Source organism: Vigna radiata, chromosome 4 (assembly GCF_000741045.1).
Source record: "Vigna radiata var. radiata cultivar VC1973A chromosome 4, Vradiata_ver6, whole genome shotgun sequence".
NCBI classification, from domain to species: Eukaryota; Viridiplantae; Streptophyta; class Magnoliopsida; order Fabales; family Fabaceae; genus Vigna; species Vigna radiata.
This window is the reverse complement of record NC_028354.1, coordinates 13,027,038-13,047,679: the sequence shown is the minus strand read 5'-3', so window position 1 is coordinate 13,047,679 and position 20,642 is coordinate 13,027,038. Positions and strand designations below refer to the sequence as shown.

The window sequence follows — 20,642 nt, the reverse complement described above, 5'->3', positions numbered from 1 at the left end:
TCCGATATTTTCCCGTTTTTCCTAATTATGCTTAATTTGACTGGAAATTCTAATTTTAATTAATTTGAATTTTTTGAACGAATTATTTGCGTTATTAATTGTAGGGAAATTCTTGGATAATATTTTGGGACTCAAGGAGAAATGCCACATCAATTTTATTTTAAGCTAAGAAGAAAGAGGAGTTGCAAATATCAATTTTGGGGGTGCACAGAGAATAAGGGTTGAATTTAGAAAACTTGGAATTTAATTCTAAATGTGCTACCTCCACGGTCCACACAACTCCTTTGAAGAAGCATTTGAAGAGGCTGCAGCCCCAGCGCATCACAGCCCAAAGCTTTAGGAAGTTAGCAGTGGTGTCACGGTTTGGACCAATTACTTTCTCTAAAAAAGCACATGGGTGTTTCTATTGAAGATGGGGTGACATCCAGCAAATTGAATTGCTGCCACTAGTTACACTACATGTTGGCACGGGAATAGGAAAGGAGAAGCAGCCCACACTTGGAAAAAATGCTGCAGCACCCAGCAGCAGCCTTCAACATACACGCTTATTCATTTGGGCTTCACACGGACAACAACCAGCATCCAATCCAGCTCCATCCTGCCCTCACTCGATCCNGCAGCTTGGACGTTCTCGGCCTCATCCATGCAGCAAGCAACGGTCCAGCAGCTTNGCTTCATCCATCCGAGAAGATCAACGTGGGCTTCACGGTCTCACATCTCAGCAGCTTCATTTATNCCACGTCCAGCATCTTCACGGACCTAGCAGGGAGTGTCTCGGCCCAGCAGCAGCCCATGGAATTCAAGTGTCTTTCATGTAGGGCACTGTTACATGAGGGGAAGAAGCCGTCACTTGAAGGNGAAGCTTGGAAAAATAGAACCATGTTTGCGTTAATGGAGTTTGGATGAAAGAGGGTGCTACGACCTTAGCTTGCAGCCACTGCTTTCTTTTTATTTTTAGCTTTTATTAAACATTGTTGAGAGGCAAGGATGAAATGGAGAGGATCATTATTTTTGAACAGCACACAAACACGGGGACGTTTACATATATTTTCATGTGNACTCTCTTTCATTTGGTTGGAGGAAAGGTGATTGTTTCGTTGCAGCAATGATTCATTTCCTTTAGATTTTCACATTTCATTTTTGAAGAAATTTGTAGCTGTNATGTCAAAGAGGAATAGCCCCAAAGTGCATTTGGNTCCTTTACTGTTTACGTCTTTTCTTTGCACTGTATCCGTGATGAGTTTTTTTTTTCTAGCTTAATATCATTTTAATAGTATTAATTACAATTGCTAAATCATTGCATTCCAATTTTACTCAGCACTTTGCATTGAATGTTTGACTCCAAAGCTACACGGCATTTTAATCATTGTTTTCTTTCTTTATTATTAAGTTACGTGTTGCAATTTATGTTATTCAAGCATTGATTATTTTATTATTTATTTCTTACATTTCACGCATTAAGCATTTAATTTCAATTTCAATGCAAGCATTTAATCTTTTAGCTTAAACAATGCATTTAATACCTTGTCACATGTTTCTTTATTATTGGCTGGATTTTAATTAATTTCCTCACTTGNTTTAGAGACCATTTAGACTNAATGTAGAACCGTTCAGTCATCCGCAGGACCGTTCGGTCTTCGCGTTCTGTTNATTTATTTCAATGTTTTCTATCTTATTCGGTTGTGNTTAATTTCCATGCATTTTAATTTAATTTAATTCTCGTTTCAAAAATCTTAAAATCCCCCCACTGTGTTAGACCTGATTCTGAACCGCAGTTGGTCCTTGTGAGACGACCTAGGAGTCACTTCCTAGCTATACTGCATTTCTAATATGCAATCAAATTTGATTGGGCGGCGACACCCATCAAGGGGAAAAAGAAAAAAATTACTCACTAATATTTTTATCCTAATTTTAATCCACTACTTCAATCCATAATTAAAAAAATTAACTAGATCCTAAAAATAAGAAAGAGACTTTGACTCAATTAAATTAAAAATAAAATATTCCTAAAGCATTTTCCTAACACTCCTCCTTTCTTTAGGAATTACAAAAGTCCATGAAAGTTCAATCTCGCTTCAGTAAAAAATCTTTGAATTCGGAACTTTGAATTCCAACAAAACTCTTCTTAACAACTTCACCGTTTATTTTATTAGTACCTTCAGGCTCCTTTTCTTCTTCGTCTTCATAGTCAAGAAGGTCCTCCTCGTTCCAATAATGTATTAAAGTGTTTCTTGGTTTGTCCATGGTCACCCATGATTAGGGATGGCAAAAAAATCCTGGGACACGGATATCTGCGGGTAAAATCCGCGGCGGATAGTTACTACCCGCGGATATTTACTATCTGCGGGTAACGGATAGCAGGTATTTTAATATCCCTTCTAAACGGGTCGGGTACGAGTAGTATACTACCCGATCCGCGGGTACCCGTTACCTGAAAAAATAAATAAAAAAATTAATTTATATATTTTTTAATTAAATTTAATAAAAAATAAAATAAAATTATATTTTATTAGATTAAAATTAATTAAAATTAAATTTTAATTTATATTTAATTTAATTTATAATATATCATATATATCTTTTGTAATTTTATTTAAATTTTATTTTAAAAATATAAAATATTCTCTCTTTTTTTTTATTTTTTGCGGATATCCGCGGGTATCCGCGGGTACGCGAATTTTTAAAATAACTGCGCGTATTTTTTAAGCGGGTACCTGGCGGGTAACGGGTCAGGTGGTGGGTACATTTTTATCCAACGGGTCGGGTTGCGAGTAGGCACTATCCGTGCCTGATCCGACCCGTTGCCATCCCTACCCATGATACGATCATGGCCCTAACATTGTAGTTAGAAGGGGCAACAAATACATCACTTTGAAGGGGCGAGTCCTTAACCCTATCGACCTTTCTAATGAAAGAATTTGTTTTGCCTCCATGGCAAACTACAACCACATTAAAATAAATAAAAAAAACTCTTTGCACCCAAAATATGATGAGGATGTCTTAGCTTCTTGTGTCAGATTTCTGTCACATTTTCCTTGAATGAAAAAATAGTTTGCTCCTCCTCCAATGGTTTTAGAGCAAAGCTTTTACCTTTCATTTTGATTTTGAAAATTTCTTGACTAGTTGCATCTCTAATCAAACAAAAATTGTCTTCAAAAGCGACTTTGAAGCCTCTCTCAATCAATTGGCCAAAACTTAACAGGTTTTGTTGAATTTATGGACAAAAAGGACATTAGAAATTAACTTTGTACCTGAGCAACTTGTTATTGCAACAGTTCTCTTTCCTTTGACCGAAATATAATCATCATTGCCTATTTTGACTTTGGTGATGTTGGTTGGCTTTAAATCTTTGAAAAGATCCTTGTCATAGGTCATATGGTTTGTACAACCACTATCAATTAACCAAGATTCACTTGAAGCATTGGTTGAAAAACAGGTTGCAACAAAAAGTTGATCTTCCTCCTTTTCATTTGCAATTTGAGCATTTTCTTCCTGTTGTTGATTTTGGTTTTGGCATATGACAATTTCATGCCCAAGTTGATTGCATTTGGTGCATTTAGCGTCAGACCTTCTCTAACACTTGAATGAAGGATGACCCATCTTATTGCAATGCTTGCAAGGAGGATACTTTCCCTTGCTGTTTAGTTGTTGGTTCCTTTTTTTTTGTTTTTCCAACGGTCTTCATGTTTAGCAGGCAAGGCTTCCTCAACAAAGCCTTCTTCTCTCATAGCCCTTCGTTGTTCTTGTGTGTGCAAGGAATTCAGCAACTATGCCAAGGTGATCTTAGAAAAATCCTTAGTGTTTTCTAAGGTGGCTATGGTAGCTTCAAACCTTTCAGGTACGGTAACCAGAATTTTTTCAACAATACGAGAGTCCTTAAATTCAGAACAAAGCAATCTTACTTTGTTTGCTATATTCAAAAGCCTCTCTTAGTAATCTTTGATAGTTTCAGATTCTTTCATCTTCTGCAATTCAAAGTCTCTAATGAGATTCACCACCTTTATGCCTTTAATTCGATCATCTCCATCATATTCTTCTTTGAGATAATCCCATATGGCCTTGGCTGATTTTAGAGACATGATTCGAGTGAAAATGATTGGTGAAACTGCAGCAAAAAGGCACACCTTTACCTTAGCTTTTCTGGTTTTTTCATCCTTGTGATTCTTGATTTGAGCCATCGTTGGATTGCCAGGTAGAACAGGAATTTCATAATCCTCTTCAACTGCCTCCCATAAATCTAGAGCTTCTAGGTAGACTTCCACTCATATTGCCCAAATTTGATAATTTTCACCATCAAAGATGATGATACTATTGTTGAAAAATTTGAATCTCCTTTCATGCTTTAAGATTTTTTTTCTCTCAGGTCCCTCAAGAAAAAGAGTTCTGATATCAATTGTTGGTTTTTAGAATAAAGAAACGTAACACAGTAACGTATTTGAAGCAGAAATAGCTCTGTATTATTGATTATAAAATAATGAAAAACAATATAATATTTAAAACATAAAAAAGTAACTACCTACTAACATAAGTAATTACGCACTAATATATTTATTCTAATTTAATCCACTACTTCAACTCATAATTAAAAAAATTAACTAGATCCTAAAAATAAGAAAGAAACTTGACTCAATTAAATTACAAATAAAATATTCTTACAGCATTTTTCTAACAACTCATTAGCACATTTTTGTGTTCCAAAACATATAATCCTTAAGGACAAAATATCCTACAATATTCTGTATCTGAAGTACTCTCAAGATTACTTAGATAAATGATAATTACTACTGCATCGGTGGAATGAAGTGAAGGAGAGAGCCAACACGCTAAGCTCATTTACGTGATTGAGAAATCATTCTTATTTTGTAAATTTAACTTAATAAAGGAAATACTAATATCACTATCAGTATTCAAGAAAAAATAGTGGATGAAAGTAAACAATGAAAAAAAAAATATAGGATTGTTAGAAATGTTGAAATAGAAGATACTTATGTAGTTTTTAAGATGGTTAATTTTATTTAAAGATGATTGTTTTTTGAAAAAAAAAAAAAAGTCTATAAAGAAAAATAATTAGATATGTTTTATTTGACTTTCTCCTTCAGGTGATTCAATTGATGCAATAATAATTATCACTTGCCAAGGGATTCAAATGAAGCCATAGAAAAATATTCCGGATAAGTTAACTTGAATACAATGTTGTTCTATTTTTTGTCTTTACCAATTATATTTTCCATTACCCAAAGGCTAGATTGGATGATTAGGCATAAATACTCCATTATTGTCTTTTCAAATCAGGTAATCGGAAATTATGATTAACAAAACCTGTGATTTAGAAGTGTAGATTTGAAGTTATAAAACATATATTCTCAACTTTTTTTAACTTAGAAACTATGTACGATGAAGAGGATTTGAAGGTACAGAGACGCGTGGTTATATGAATAGTGGACAACGAATGTTTGATTTTCAACTTTTATTTAAGGTTATTTTAGTCATTTCAGACCCTCTACGGTGATACTTGTGGAAATTATGGAGTGTAATAAGAAAAAGCTTTCACTTTTAACAAGTTACTGACACAATAAAAAAGTATGCAAGCATGTGTTTAAAATAATTTTTCAAGAGACTATGTTCTCTGAAAAAATAAAGTTAGGTTGTTTGAGTAAACTATTTATGATATCCAAAAAAAAAAAGATGAATTTCCATTTTTCTGCTAAATATTTTAGAATTACATTTCTATATAATCAAATATTTCGTACAATGACATGATATAAGAAAAAAAAAGGATATAATAGAAAAGGATCTGATAGAAGATGAAGTAATTAAACATGCTTAGACCTTGTGAAGATGATCTACTTAGCAAGGGTTAAAATCCAATTGTTTAATTTCAATATGATTATTTAGCATAATCATTTCAATAAAAACCATTTAAGTATTGATGAAATATTTTTTTTTTAAATTGTCTAAATATTAAAGTAGATATTCATGAAATATTTTAGTTGATGTTAAATACTTCAACTTTGAAATAATATTTATTGATGAGCCTTGTACATGTACTTTTTGCCATACAACCTAAAAACCTTGATAAGTTCACCAGCCTTAACTTATTGAAAGCACATTTATAATTCTTCAAAATCAGTTTAAGAATCGGATTGCATGTGAAGACATAATTGGAAGGGAAGCAACAAAAGTATATAACACTGTTTGACAATATAAAGTTCCTGCTACGAAAATATGAATGTTACATCACGTGATAACAGCATTCGATGAAACAATGTAAACAATCGATTTACATGGACCTTTCAGATGCCAAATCAAGAAGCTTACGGAAGAACTCATGGGGATACAATGGTGGTTGTTCGGCTAGTGCCTGAGATATGTAAAAAATGATACTCAGAATCATAAAACTGGAATGTAGGCGTTTGTTCTGGTTGATGCTGTGTCTTTTTACATGAATAAAGGTTTTTAATATTTTAATATAACCTTATTTTAGTCTTATTTTTATTTATCTATTTGGTAGAAAGCTTCCGTTTGCTCCCTACACTTAAAAAGTAAGCCTTGGTTTGTATATGCTTCAAGTTCATGTCATTTAGCCTTTGTGATATGCCAACTGCTTTTAAATGCAGCGTAGAATAAATTATACCCTAATGGAACCTCTACGTGGCGAAAGCATATACTTGGGGAGTTCCTAGATAGAGAGGAAAATACATAGAAAAGATTATGAAAGAAAAGAAATTATCAAAGCTAGAATATACCTGATGAATCAGAACAGTGGAAGGTGTCATTCCAGGCACAGTATTTACCTCTATAATCAAAACCTACAAAATTGAAAGTTATCCAGGAATAAGATGACGACAAGTCATTGAAACACAATTCCTGCATGAGAAGACTAAATACTATGTGATTTCTTTGATTTTAGTGAATGGATGATGACAATCTATTAAGCATAGACTCTCTCAATAGACGCTATATTCTTAAACAAGGATGTGTTGTCAGCATACTAGCTGATCAGTATATTTGAGCTGAAAACAGGGTAAAGTTTAACAAATAAAGTTTATTATAGGAATACTAATGAAGCCATCACCTAAATCTAATAATGGATACTTTACATTATATACATACTGTTAGGATATAGGATGATATAATAGATGGGTTTAGAAGTTAAGGGTCTGGAGGTGTCGGTTGTAAAGGGGAAGCGGTCAGAATTGATATAAATAGAGTTCTTTTACTGTGTAGGGGGATATCTGAGTATTTTGTGTAGAGTCAGGCATTTTGCTTGAAGAGAGGGGTTATGCCCTCATCCAGGGAGGTTATGCTCCCATTGTAAAATAGCTTTCTTTTACTTGTGAATAATACAGAAACAACCCATTCTTCCCTTCTGTTTCCAATCTTTGCGTGAAATCTCGTTAGGTTCCAAACCCAGGAACCTAACACATACATACATATATACACACACTCAGCTCTTTTAGGCATTCTAAAAACCTTGAAAACATTGTGAGGTACTTGATGCAAGTATTGTACAAGGTGATGCTTCTTTATGAAGATAGAAAATAGACGGGTATGAAACAAAAACATAAGAGAATGACAATAGAGGGGTTAGAATTCAACAAACCTCTCCACTGTCAACATTTACAAATGCATCTATTCGTGAAAATCCTTCCAATTGTAGAGTATTTGCAATGAGTTCAATATGCTGTTTACACCTCTTCAAAGCATTCTCACTATACAGAGAAGAAAAAGACAATTAACATTCAAAATCAATTGAAAGAAACCTACAAAGAATACAATAGGAAACAGGTACACCAGCACGACATTGCAAAGTGAAGAAACAGTGACTTGTTAACCTTTCTCTACATAATAATACATGATGGAGCATGACACGGGTCTACCTAAATACAAACTAGGAAATCTGCACTGCATTATAAAAAAATTGAGACTGTACATTGAAAAAATGTCAATCATAGACATCGGAAAGCATCAACCTTAATTGCAAAGGAGGATGGATTTACACTACCAAACAATCTTATTCAACCCATAGTGAAGAGCACGCATCTTGCTAACTTCAACCGATCAATATATAAAAGGAAATTAAGGAACAATAATTAATGCTGGGGTAGAAAGTGTCAACCATGTAATATAAGTTGCAAAGAACTTCATCATTAGCAAACTGTAAATAGAATCAAATCAAGCCTTAATGACATTCTTATCAACACAACAGAACAGGCTATGCCCTTGTCAAATCTTGGATTCCAAATTTCAAATGCTCTTAAGAATGACGCAATAAAGCTCGGTAAAAGACACACGAGATTAGGAGGCACAAAGAAGGTTCTGCCATTGGGTTGTGGAATTTATTTAGAATACCTCATAATTGACAAGGGAGGCGGAGTCAGATTGATGCCAGTCCCACCTGCCAATATGCAAGTATATGAAAAAATGAACTATGGTGAGCAACTGCATTTGACAATGTAGGAAAAAGTACTTGAAATAAAATAGATAAGAGGCATTCACACATAGCCCCCATCCTCAAGTTAGTTATAACTTCCTCATACATTTATTCCATTTTTCTTTTGTCTACTAATCAATAGTAACATCCTCCTAACCTCTATGCTTAGCTTGGATTAGCTTATTGTGCATTTAGAATTAAAAATCTTTTCAGCACGGCCAATTAAGATCAATTTTCTTTTTAGTTTGATGAGAACTTAAATTAATTATGCTCGAAGCATTTCTCCATTACATTTTCCCAGCTTGAAAATCATGAGGGTTCCCATCAATTTCAAAGATGGATCCAAGAAACATAAAGCATGCTACTTGAGGAAGGATTTAGTGTATGCACAGTAAGAAATGGTTTTTAATACATTATCACTACAATTTTAAAATCTTTCACGGATAGCTAGTAAAATAAGTGACTATTTTTGACATTAAGTAGAACCAAGCACACAATCCCCAATTTTCACCTAAAAAATTTCTAACTCAGATATTTGATCTTCTTTAACTTGAAATATCTTAACTGAAAAGCCTTTGATTCTAGAAACTTAAGTGTAGGGTTTTCTTCATAGAAATCTTAAACATCACAACTCCAGTATTCTGTTTGAGTAAAGGCCACTAATTTCTATCTTTATACTATAGTTTCTAAGTTTTGTAATTATCCTTCTATAAAACTAATTAATTTTAAATTCTAGATCATTCTATGATGAAGACCAACCTTGAAACTTCTCCTCTAGTGACAAAATATCACCAGATTCTTTGACAGTTACACTAGGACTTAGTGAGTGCATTGATCCACGTTTTCCTATGACGCCAACTGTTATTTCCACCCATCTGCTGTTCCCTTTCCACGTAAGGCCACTACCACTGGCATTTTCAAATTTGGTTGTCACGAGTATTTCATCTGTCTGTATGAAAGGTTCAAAGATTAAGTGCTCCGGAGGAGGGTTAGGCATCTCAATCATACCATGTGCCTGCACATTTAATAAAAAAGGTGAAGAGCTAATCTAATACAGTGATGCTACTGGTATGTTACACTGCGAATAGATACAGCAATATTATAAATACATATTACTGCGATGCCATTACACGTTAGTACCATTTTTTCAGCAAATGCTTTTTTTCCCCGTCTCTCTCATATACAGAATCAGAGCTACACTACTGATGATCACTCAACATTCCTCAACAAGTGAGATCGTGACATTATTTTGTTACATATGCATACCTTTGATAAGCTATTTGGAGGAATTCTTAGTAGACAGTCCTCCAGAGCTTTGACATATATTGCAAGGTCCTGGGAACAGCTGTATGAAAATAGAATTAGCTAGATGTAAAACATAATTCATTAAACCCTATGACAACCTTTAATCATTGGTACCATTCACGAGATACTAAAAAAGTAATAAATCTACCATAGTCTAGCAACCCCAGTTGAGCATCCATCTTTTGCTGGTTTGACACATAATGTTTGGCACTGCAGCTTCGAGGTAAGGTCATGCCATGTATCATTTATAGACTTATTATAGAGATCGGCTTTTTGCCTGACATCCTTGTTTATGGTAAGAACTCCCGAATTTGCAAGCTTTTAAGATCAGGATATTAGAATGCAAAATCAGAGAAACATGTCAAATTGTTGAAAAAACTAGGGTTAAATTTCAATGATTTTTCTTAAAGATAAAAGGGATCGTATCTTACAATTGATAATAATTATACCTATTAATTTTAAATTTGGCATAATTGTCCATAAATATGTAATAGCCCATAACCCCTACACTAACATTCATAATGGAAGAAATTCTAAATTATAGTAATAAACTCTAAAAATAGATAGAGGCATACCCTTAATACAAATTGAGAAAAGTAATGTAAGAGGAGTGTTCTCTATCTTTCGCTGAAAAAATATTCAAATTAGGGGCACGTACATGTTTTAAAGCCACAGAAGTTGCAACTTTGTCCATACAAATCTTGGAGGCCATTGCACCAGGACCTTCAACAAAAGATAAAAGAGAACAGACGAAAATAAAAATTAAAAGAATAAATAAACATGATTAGTGGATACCATTATACCAAATAGTCTCACATATTAGGTGCACGCTATAAACAAACCTGAATAGGGCACTCCTTCAGCATCCAGCAAGGATTGAAGTGTACCATCTTCTCCAATACCTCCATGCACTATACGAAACAGGGAATAAAACATTGTATAAAGTAAAGGTGATGCGAAAACTCTTCCATGATTTGAAGTAAAGATGGATAATTGTGATGTATTTTCTCTAAATCATGATGCCTTACTAAGAAAACAAGAAATCATCTACTGGAGTGTTATTAGTTAGACATGTAAGAAAGAGAGGTGAGGTAAGTGGGAATTCAGTTAGAGAGAGAGTATGGAGTATTTATTTCTGTGAACAAAGGAACGTTCCTTGTGACCGAGGAGTGCCTAAATGCAAAGCATAGGCAGGGGTACAATTACATTCATTTAGTGCTCCATTTTTCATAATTCATATTAATATTGCTTGTGAGTGAAAGTGAGAGAGTACCATTACTAACAGCAAATTGAAGTTAATATTTAACAACTAGAAAACACTTTTTGCTCAATACCTGCAATAAAAACTGTTGCCTGGACTTCCTTGGCGAGCTTGATCCACTTACTTAAAGAAAATTTCACTGGAAGTTCATCAGAAATATCAAACCCTGTAAACCAATTGTGGTCTTTCAAACCCTGCATAAGCTCATCCATTACTTTCTTCCGTAGGTTAGATGTTATGGCAGCTCGTTCTGGCTCAATTGCTTCCATGCATGCATCCAGTACCTCCTCAGTAGTATGTCGTAGCACAAGAGAATAACTGTACACAGATAATTATAAAATTATTTCTTTCTAACTACGTTATGAAGATGTCACATGCATAAATCACAATCAACACAAATGTTACTGATCATTCAAGTGCCTATGTCAAGGTACTTTACACAGATTGTTGGTTCTGGAACGTCCCAGTTATTTGATACATTTCTAGATTGCAATTGCTGATTTTATAACCCTAATAAGAAGAATATAATTTTACTTTATGGAGCATAATATATTCTAAGAGAAACCTTGAATGAAAATCAGTTCCAGATAGAAGATTGCAAGCAGAATATAATATCCTGTGTAGAACCAACTCGTCTGAAAAGGTAATCTGTTAGATGGAGGTCCAACAGTGGTTTTTTATTTGTGGCACACTTCCTTGTTCGATATTTTCTTGGGCTTCAAGAGTCAAATTCCACTTTTCAAAGTGGTAAAATTTAATTTAATTGTGATCAATGGAGATGGAAAAGATCAAATTTCACAATTTGGCCAATGGGTCTTTGATATCATGCTAGTGTCCAACTTTAGAAATTGGCCTTAAAATCTATCTCCTATAAAACTTACTTAAAAGCTCTATTCAAGTCATCTCCCTAGTTGAAGTGGGACTAAACCACCACCTTTGAGGTCACACTTAAGGCAACTCCCAACAAGGTGGCAACTAAGGCAGATTAGGATGACTACAATAAGCAGCTTTCTAATACCAACTCTCCTGAAAGCATAAACTAATGGGGGAACCCTAGGAATATTTCATATGCGTCTAACAGTAAAATAAAGTTGTTCTCGTATGAATATTCACAAATCAAGAAAAATCTTGAGGTAGAGAAAAGGAACAATACTTACGGTAATGACCAAACTGTTCTATTCATTACGTCATCGTCCTTCTTTCCCACACCAACACTAGTTGAAAACTCACTTGTTGGGGAAAGCAAACATGGAGTGACCTCAAGCTGCAAGACCAATTATTTTAGTTTTTTTATAGAAAATCCCATAAGTTTTACAGAATGCCATAAGACCTGTATGTGTTATATATATATATATATATATATATATATATATATATATATATATATATATATATCTGAAAACATTATCAGCTAAACAATAAAGTAAAATGTAACATTCATGAAACATCACCAACGCTTTGATACAATGTTAAAAAGTGGACTTAAGTCTAACTAAACCTCACAAAATCAACTTGTAAGGTAAGGTTTGTATCTAGTTATATACTATAAATTGTTCTTATCTCTAATCGATGGGGGACTTCCAACAGATTTTATATTCTAAAATAATCCCTATTCCACTTAAAGAGAATGAAGAGAACCTGGATAAGTGTGTTATTTCTGCTACATCACATTGCATGATGATTCTGAATGTATGTAAATATGCAATAGCTCAAACAAACTAAGGGCAAAAATGACAAACTAATGCTTATAAGTTTCTTTCAAAAAATTAAAAAAAATAAGAACATAAATATTTTAAATTGGATGGTGCATTTAAACTTCAGCAGATGGGTTACCAAAGCATGTACAATAACTTTAAGGTCTTCCTGATTGTGGACACTTACATCATGGAAGGCTAGCAAATTGAGCCAAACATTTGTACCACTCATAAGAGATACTTGTCGTTCTGATGTGTCACCTCCAAAAATGACAAAAACTTTTCGAGCTCCTTTATGGTGAGATAATGAATTGTTAAGTTGTAAGGATTTTGACTTGCTTGGAAGTTGACCTATTATACCATTAACTGACGCAAGATTTGGAAATCTCAAGCAAGCATGATGAATAATGCTTCTGAGGATGTTTGTATGAGAAAACCCAACCTGAATAACATATATAACATTTTCAAGTAGTGAACAATAAGAATTGGATAGATAAGAAAAACAAAAAATAATCAACTTTATCATCTGAAAGTGATTTAACTGGTGAGTGCTGTGTTTAACACCATGCTTTCAATACGTGTAACATTAGATAGATCCGGAATAATCCCCTTAAAAGGAAATAGACAATTTGTCATGTCACTAAAACACATAAGATTAAAGCAACCAGAACAACCTCCTTCCTATTCAGTGATCAATTACATGAATCACACAATGCAATTGGACTTTATTAAAAACCAAACTCTCAAGGATATTCCCCATAGATACCTTTTTCCTAATTGTTTCTAATGTTCTTCTTGGTTGGTCTCCATCTACCTGTATTTATAGCGCTAAAACCTAGAATCTACCTCTCCCTAGTATTTCGAGTGACCTTCTTTGCACCCATGCAAACCATCTTAACTAAATTTTTACATTCTTCTCCTTAAGAGGTGTCATAAGAATATCTCCTCTTATACAATCATTTTTTTCACTTATTTTGTAATCACACATCCGGCTTAACATATTCATTTTTACTACACTCACCTTTTTTTTTTTCTGTTTTTGCCCATTTAAAGCTCAACATTCCCTATCATAAAGAATAATTGGTTGTATGACAGTCTAACAGAACTTCCTGTTGAACTTGTTAGGTACTTCACTGTGACCAATAACCCCTAATGCCTTTCTTCATATAACACAGTGAGATTAAATGGTCAATTTAAAAGATAAAATAAAAAATTGGTAACAGAAAAATTCTAACCAAATACAAACACATAATTATGACAGAGATGCTTTGGGAAAGTATAGGGAACTGTGGATATAAAATACAAGAAATGTGATGTAGACACATCCAGAAGTACCTTAGAAGCTTGCTGAAATAGAAAACTGGTCTGTTCCATACCACTGATCTGAAACATGTGTTGATTTTAACATTTAGAAAACTAGTGAACAATCAAGATTAGTACTGAAACTGCTAAAGATAACCATATTGTTCCCAAGGAAGGGAATCATCTCACCAGGTTAATGTCAGTGAATACGATGGAACCTGATTCAGTCCTTCCAAACTCGTTTTCTGAAGATGGTGATAACTTGGAACATGAATTTGGCAAAAACCATCCATCAATTCGAGCAAAATCTTGCAGGCAAAGCTGTTGAAATAACAGAGATGCTCCTTTGCGAATATTCTCAATTACATCCAAAGGAAACCGTGGTGGAGTGTGATAAGCAACCTGCAAATATGTTTCATCTGATTAAGAAAATATTTGCCAGCATTGACTGAAACCAAATAATAAATAAACTGAAGGAAAAGGAAGATGGTCACTCGGTGCACTATTTTTTTAGCTCAGAAAGCACGTGCCATATATCTTGCTTGCATATAAACACATTCACCCAACTACTGACCTGTTGGGTTGGAAGGTACTTCCTGCGGTAATTAAATATTGCATCATTCTCTTTCACGTCATTTGCCCCACGAAATTGAAGCTCCACCTGTTCATCTAAATGTTACTACTGAATATGGAAAATTTATTGGGCAATAGCAAATGCAATTTCCACGTACAAATTGCTTGAGTAATTTCCCATAGACAATGGCAGCCACAGAATGATTATTTATAAATACAAGCAATCCCAACTATTATCACTAAATTTTCTGTCACGATTCATGCCCAGTTTATGGTCTTGAATTGAACTGTATCCCACAATACATCACATATCCTCAAGTTGAAAATTCCTTTCACTTTCTTCTTCATTTTATACTTTTGAAAAGAGAATTTTAGTCAGATCCAGTTTGATTCAATGGAATGAAGAAGGAAAGAAGTGGAATAATCATTATCTTCATCATGTTTCATTCAGTCTAAATAAATAATGATCATTCCATTCCAAACCAAATTATGTAACTGGTACATGTAATTAAATAATACAAAAAGAAATATTATTGACGGGAAAAACAAACATTCATTAGGCAAAAAACAAGGTGGTAGCAGATTATACGTTATCCTTTTTAGAAAAGACAATATACAAAGGGAGGTAAGATCAATCCAGTTTGAATTGAATGGTCCAATTTTGGAGGGAGTAGTGAAATTCACATTCCCTAAGAAACTATCATTCTATTCAAGAGTTTTTCAAAGAGTTTTAGTCCATTGAATAAAAGGAACTGATTACTTTCTTGTGTCTTATTTAAGATAATAAAAAACAAGTGCGAATATTACAGAATTGCAGTGAATAAATAAGAAATGTCAACGGAAAAAAGACAAAACATACCTCAGTTGGAAGTAGTACTACAGGAAAGCAATCAGAACCAGATCCTACATCAAGGACAATGGCTGTAAACTCACTCCCTCCTTCAAGAAATACTTCTATTAGCACTTTATTGTCAATTCCCTATCACATTCAACATCAATTATCAATACCAAAAGTTAACTTATAGAGCAACTCACACAGACACTAAATGAAGTTTCATCAAATTTCTCCTAATCCCTCACCCTATTTTACACTGATATTAAACCCCCTTGATTATGTTCCACTAACAAACCCCCTATACATGACACAAACACCCACTCAAGAAACAAATTAAACCCATGTAATGTAACTTTACAAAGGGGATTGCTGTAAATGTTAAAAAAGTAAAGTTAGGTGAAATATCAAGAGGTAATTTGGTCTAACATATATTGTAAGAGATGTACAGCTTGTTACTCATATATTTCTCAATAGGAACTTATAGGAAAAGAAAATAAGAACTTAAAAGGAACATCTTGAGTATATTAAAATCAACTTATACACTTCAACTTTTACAGAACCTCTTAAAGCTAACTTCTCCATAAATGAAAAATGCATACATTGATTTTATCTTAAGAAACATTTTCATTCATTTTACATTTCTTCTTCTCCTTAATATTATTATTATTATTATTATTATTGTTATAATTATTATTATTATTATTATTATTATTATCATTATTATTATTATTATGCAAGTACTTAAGCTTATTCAAACAGAGCCTTAATGTATCTATTGTTAAAATGTATTCCTTCTTAGTTATTGATTTTTATTCAGTCATATATATTATTAATGGAATCTGGATTGCATTGAAGTGAAAAATTTATTGGAAATACCTCAAACATAATTTCATTGGCTTTTACAAGGGAATCATTAACACCATAAGCAACTCTAACACCAATGCTTGACCCTCCTCTTGTTGGTTTTACCTGAAGCATCAAATTTACAACATCAATAAGAATAAGAAAACTCCCTCACAATGAATTAACTATGAAACTATAATGACTGAACTAAAATCAAATGCCTTACCACAACTTTCCCCAAGTCAGGGTCCAGCTGGTGCTTTTTAAACCATTCTGATACTTCCGATTTGTTTGTTTCATATCCCTAATTGACATATTATAAAATAGTGTGTAAATAATAAAAGTTGTATGACTAGATTTTAAAGATAGAGAATACTTTAATAACAATAAAACATGGACGAAATCTAATACAATAAAAATATTGTTGAACATTAATCATGAAGCATCCAATTGTTTAACATTTAAAAACATTAAATCATACAGACTTCTGAGACACATAATTAATTATCATTACAAGGTGAAGCAATAGTCTGTTTAAAACACAGTTTATAATACCTGAACTAAGAAACTGGGTACTGTTATGAATCCATGTTTCCGGAGCTCCAGTGATGCTTTATGCTGACGATAATTTTAAGGGAAAAAGTAAGTCAGAGGAACAGTAAAAGTCAAACTAGTAAGTGACAAAAGATTACAAGAGAGGAAAAGGTTAGAAAATATAAACCATAGATATAAAATGTGTGACTGCATTCCAGGTATGATAAACAGAAGAAAAAAAAGATGTTGGGGAAGAAACATGACAAAATATACGTCCTATACCTTGTCAAATGCTTGGACACACTCCTTTGATCCCGTGCCAACAAATGGAACATTATATCTTTCCAGCAATTCCTAGTAATATTTGACATAGATATATCATCGATAAATACACACACTCATCACAACCTAGAAGAATTCCAGATATATATACTGCACCTGAATGCCACCATCTTCACCAAATTTGCCATGTATAACTGGAAATACTATGTCAACAGCTGTAGCTAGATGCTTTGCTAAGTCAGACAATGTCTGGAAACTTTGGGCAAGGCTGCAAATTGAAGAAGTAGGCGTCTTTACCCTCAAGTTTTAAATGCAAATTATTCCATACAACATTTTGTGAGTATTTGATCCATAATTTAAAGGCATATTAGGAAGAAGGAATTGTTAGTAAAAATATTTATATTTTGGGAACATTTAACCACACAGGTGTGTTGTTAATTATTCCTAAATTGGAGAAAGTTTGACCAGAGCTTTATTATAATTTTCCATAATTTGAATGGGTACACTAACCTTTCAAGTTTAAAATCAAAATCAGCAGGGGTGTTGGAATATACCTGGGAAAGAATACAGAAAGTAGAAGAATGAATGGCTTGAATGCGCCAAAAGAGACAAAATCAAACCGATGACAGATCATGGAGATTTCAAGTTAGAGGTGATGATCGGTAAGTAGACATTTCACTTATTTGTGTTTGCTGGGATTAACCAAGAGTTATATATTATTAAACTTAATAAAGTTATAAGGAAGAATTGAGTAGACTGTAGACCAAAGAAGAACCTAATTCAACTAATATTTTGCCCCATATGGTTATCGAAACTGTGACTCGTCTTGCCTTGATTTTTTTTCAGATTTCCTACTATTTAATTGATCATATCATAAGTTTAGCCTCATTCGTGTCAGAATTCTTCTCAATATACCAATCAGTGTAAGAAAAGCTATAGTTTGTCAGAAAGAGAGCTCATGGAGCATATTTTGGGAAAGATGTATCATACTAACCTGAGCTGAGGAAATTGCATACGCATTGAGATTGCAGTCAATATAATAGCAACTAACGTGTAAATTGTCTCCCTGTCAGACAACAGGAAAAGAAATGAGACTCAGAAAACAGCACCTTCAGCTGCTTTCCAAATTATCACAGACTTCCACAACTCACCTCCACTAAAACAAGCCAAAATAATGAAATGAAAAGACAGTAAACTCAAGTGAAATTTCTCTCACAATTGCAACATAAAAATATACTTAAATTACCACGGTTTCTTCTTAGTCGCTTTTAAAACACAATATACTGACAATATAATTATAACTTGGAAGTAAGCTGAAGAAAGAACAATCACAGTAACCAGCTGCATTAGTCTCTGACTCAATAGACCGGAGGAAACACATGGTAGGACAACAAAAATGTAAACGAAGGGCGTAATTAACTTTTAAGAGTTTGAATTTTAAATTTAATAATCCAAGGTTCAATAAAATCAATTTAATTATGATGAAAAAGGTTATAGGACCAAGGTTTCAAAAATCTGTTCGCACCTACAGTTTCAACGTCGAGGTCTCTCAATGACCAAAATAGTTGACTTTTGTAATAACTAGTTCAAAAGCCATATTTAAGATGATTTCTATTTGGTTAACACCTATAATTGAACAATGGTTGACTTTTTAAATAATTACTTCAAAAGTAATAATTAAGGTAATTCTAATTGATCAACACTTTTATAATTATATGATTATTAACTTTTATAAGCAATTACTTTTTTAACCGTTATAACTAAAGTCTTTGACTTCGGTTGGACCTTGAGGTATCCAGTGAACTTCGGTCCTCTGACCCGATTATGGTATTAATCTTTGGTGCGAACCTTAATCTGACTTAAATCCCCGGTCCCTCTCCGAGGAAGTATTTTCTGATAATCGAATTCTAGTCCTCTGATAAACTTAAACCAAAATTAAACTGTAACAGAATTCCGAAGAATCTGTACCTGCAAGTGATCAAGGAGTGATCGAGCCGAATTGAGGGAAATCCCACGCTCCGCGGAAGGACCACCGCATATGAGACCAACCTTCAACACCTTCCCCTTCTCCGTCGCCTTCTCCATCACTCCGCCGCCAATAACGGCCACCTCGTGGTTGGAGCAGAAGAGGTTGATAGAGTTAGCAAGCGAGGAGGAGAGCGAGCGAGAAACGGAGAGCGTGCGGCGGCGGAGAAGCGAAGGAATGTCAGAGACTAAAGAGCGTCTGGGAAGAGTGAAGTGAGTATGAATTCGTGTTGAACTCAACATTTTATGCTGTGATGGAAAAGCATGGTGCCTCCCAACACCAAAGTGGTTGCATCTTGCAAGCACCGTTGTGGCCGGCAAGCCAAAATTATAATTTTCAAAAACAAAATTCTAACATAAACATCAAATTCTTATGTATAATAAATATTTTCTTTCAATTTATACTAAATAAAATCTTAAATCTCATAAAAAATTATATAAATATTATAATAATTAATGGATTATTTAGCGTAATATTGTTAAATTTATCTTTTAAATAATCCACCAACCCGAAACTCTTGGGAAGGAATCTATAATATTTAAATCGGGAAATAAGATAAGATAAGGGGATGATGTTGTTTAAGTGAATTTAACTATAAAAACAAAAAGAAAAATAAAGGGTGATGCTTTGGTATATTTAACTATTCTCAGAAACTTGGTTATATGTTGGTGACTTATATTATGGAGGAGACCCACTTTCCCATATTAAAATATTATTATTAAGATTTGATTTATGGATCACCAATAAGGTTTGGATAAAGGGGAATATTTGGACTTTCTTTCTATCTTTGATTTAGGGGAGGTAATTAATAGAGAAAAATAATAGATGACTTTGTAGGAGGAGTATCTAGTATAAATGTGAAAATTAAATTATTTTAATAATTTATTATACGTAGAAACCAAAGTACAGAAAAAGTTTAATTCAATTTTTTTGATGTAATATAATTTAGTTGAATATTTCACTCCTACTTATAATTTAATAATATTTTAATATTAATAAAATTATTTTATTTCTCGTTTTTATAGAAACCATCAACATACATGCTTAAGTCTTTGTTTATTTTCGTCCCTTGATTTACAGGATCTGTTCAAAAGTTTTTTTTTTTTTTCAAAAGTTCGTTAATATCCTACTTTTAGCAACAATTATGTATATTAGTCTTTTTTGTTGTTTTTATGGCTGCACCTTCTCTTTCCCCCGTTCTTAATTCCTCTCGTTCTCCATCTCTCTCCTTCCTTCATCGTCGCACACCATCTTCCATGACAAGGGTGAGATGCTGGAATTGGAAGATAGTGAGATTTTTATTCCAATAAAACAAAATTGAATAAACATAAATAAAAATAGGTTAAATTATTTTTGAAGCAACTTGCGATTAGGGATTATGGGAAAGCAGCGCGTAATTATGGATTTTACAGCGGAGAAGAAAGAATCAGAGAACAACAACGCCAATAAAACGTTAGATTCTTCTTCTAAGTTAGCGTTGACACTTGATTCAAGTAGCAAAGAAATAGAAGAACAACAATCTCATGAACTCAAAGTTGGTTTTCACCTTCTAA

At 33.4% G+C, this 20,642-nt stretch overlaps 1 protein-coding gene across 2 annotated transcripts; it reads right to left on the bottom strand.

The window, feature by feature from the left end:
* Positions 1 to 6,095: 6,095 nt before the first annotated feature.
* On the bottom strand, positions 6,096 to 19,453 carry LOC106759248. 2 transcript variants are annotated; one of them, XM_014642328.2, is made up of 24 exons: positions 19,032 to 19,453; positions 18,058 to 18,129; positions 17,574 to 17,617; positions 17,220 to 17,331; positions 17,064 to 17,135; positions 16,803 to 16,865; positions 16,474 to 16,551; positions 16,281 to 16,373; positions 15,429 to 15,548; positions 14,571 to 14,657; positions 14,186 to 14,398; positions 14,030 to 14,077; positions 12,882 to 13,136; positions 12,158 to 12,264; positions 11,074 to 11,318; positions 10,582 to 10,650; positions 10,398 to 10,462; positions 9,888 to 10,057; positions 9,701 to 9,779; positions 9,194 to 9,449; positions 8,353 to 8,398; positions 7,604 to 7,712; positions 6,747 to 6,809; positions 6,096 to 6,361 (listed from the first exon to the last, which is right to left on the bottom strand). In XM_014642328.2, the coding sequence occupies exons 1-24, from the start codon at positions 19,329 to 19,331 to the stop codon at positions 6,281 to 6,283; spliced, it is 2,847 nt and encodes a 948-aa protein (XP_014497814.1). In that variant the 5' UTR covers positions 19,332 to 19,453; the 3' UTR covers positions 6,096 to 6,280. The 2 variants fall into 2 exon arrangements, with proteins under 2 accessions (XP_014497814.1, XP_022635560.1); XM_022779839.1 differs by lacking the exon at positions 17,574 to 17,617 and having other exon boundaries at positions 19,032 to 19,169.
* Between the last annotated feature and the right edge of the window lie 1,189 nt (positions 19,454 to 20,642).

Bases quoted from the DNA above. Each gene is read 5' to 3' on its own strand.
- LOC106759248 (XM_014642328.2), bottom strand. From the start codon at position 19,331: ATGTTGAGTTCAACACGAATTCATACTCACTTCACTCTTCCCAGACGC. The intron at 16,552-16,802 runs GTATTATAAACT...TATGTCAATTAG, and splicing joins TACCCAGTTTCTTAGTTCAG to GGATATGAAACAAACAAATC. The intron at 14,399-14,570 runs GTCAGTAGTTGG...ACATATTTGCAG, and splicing joins AGTACCTTCCAACCCAACAG to GTTGCTTATCACACTCCACC.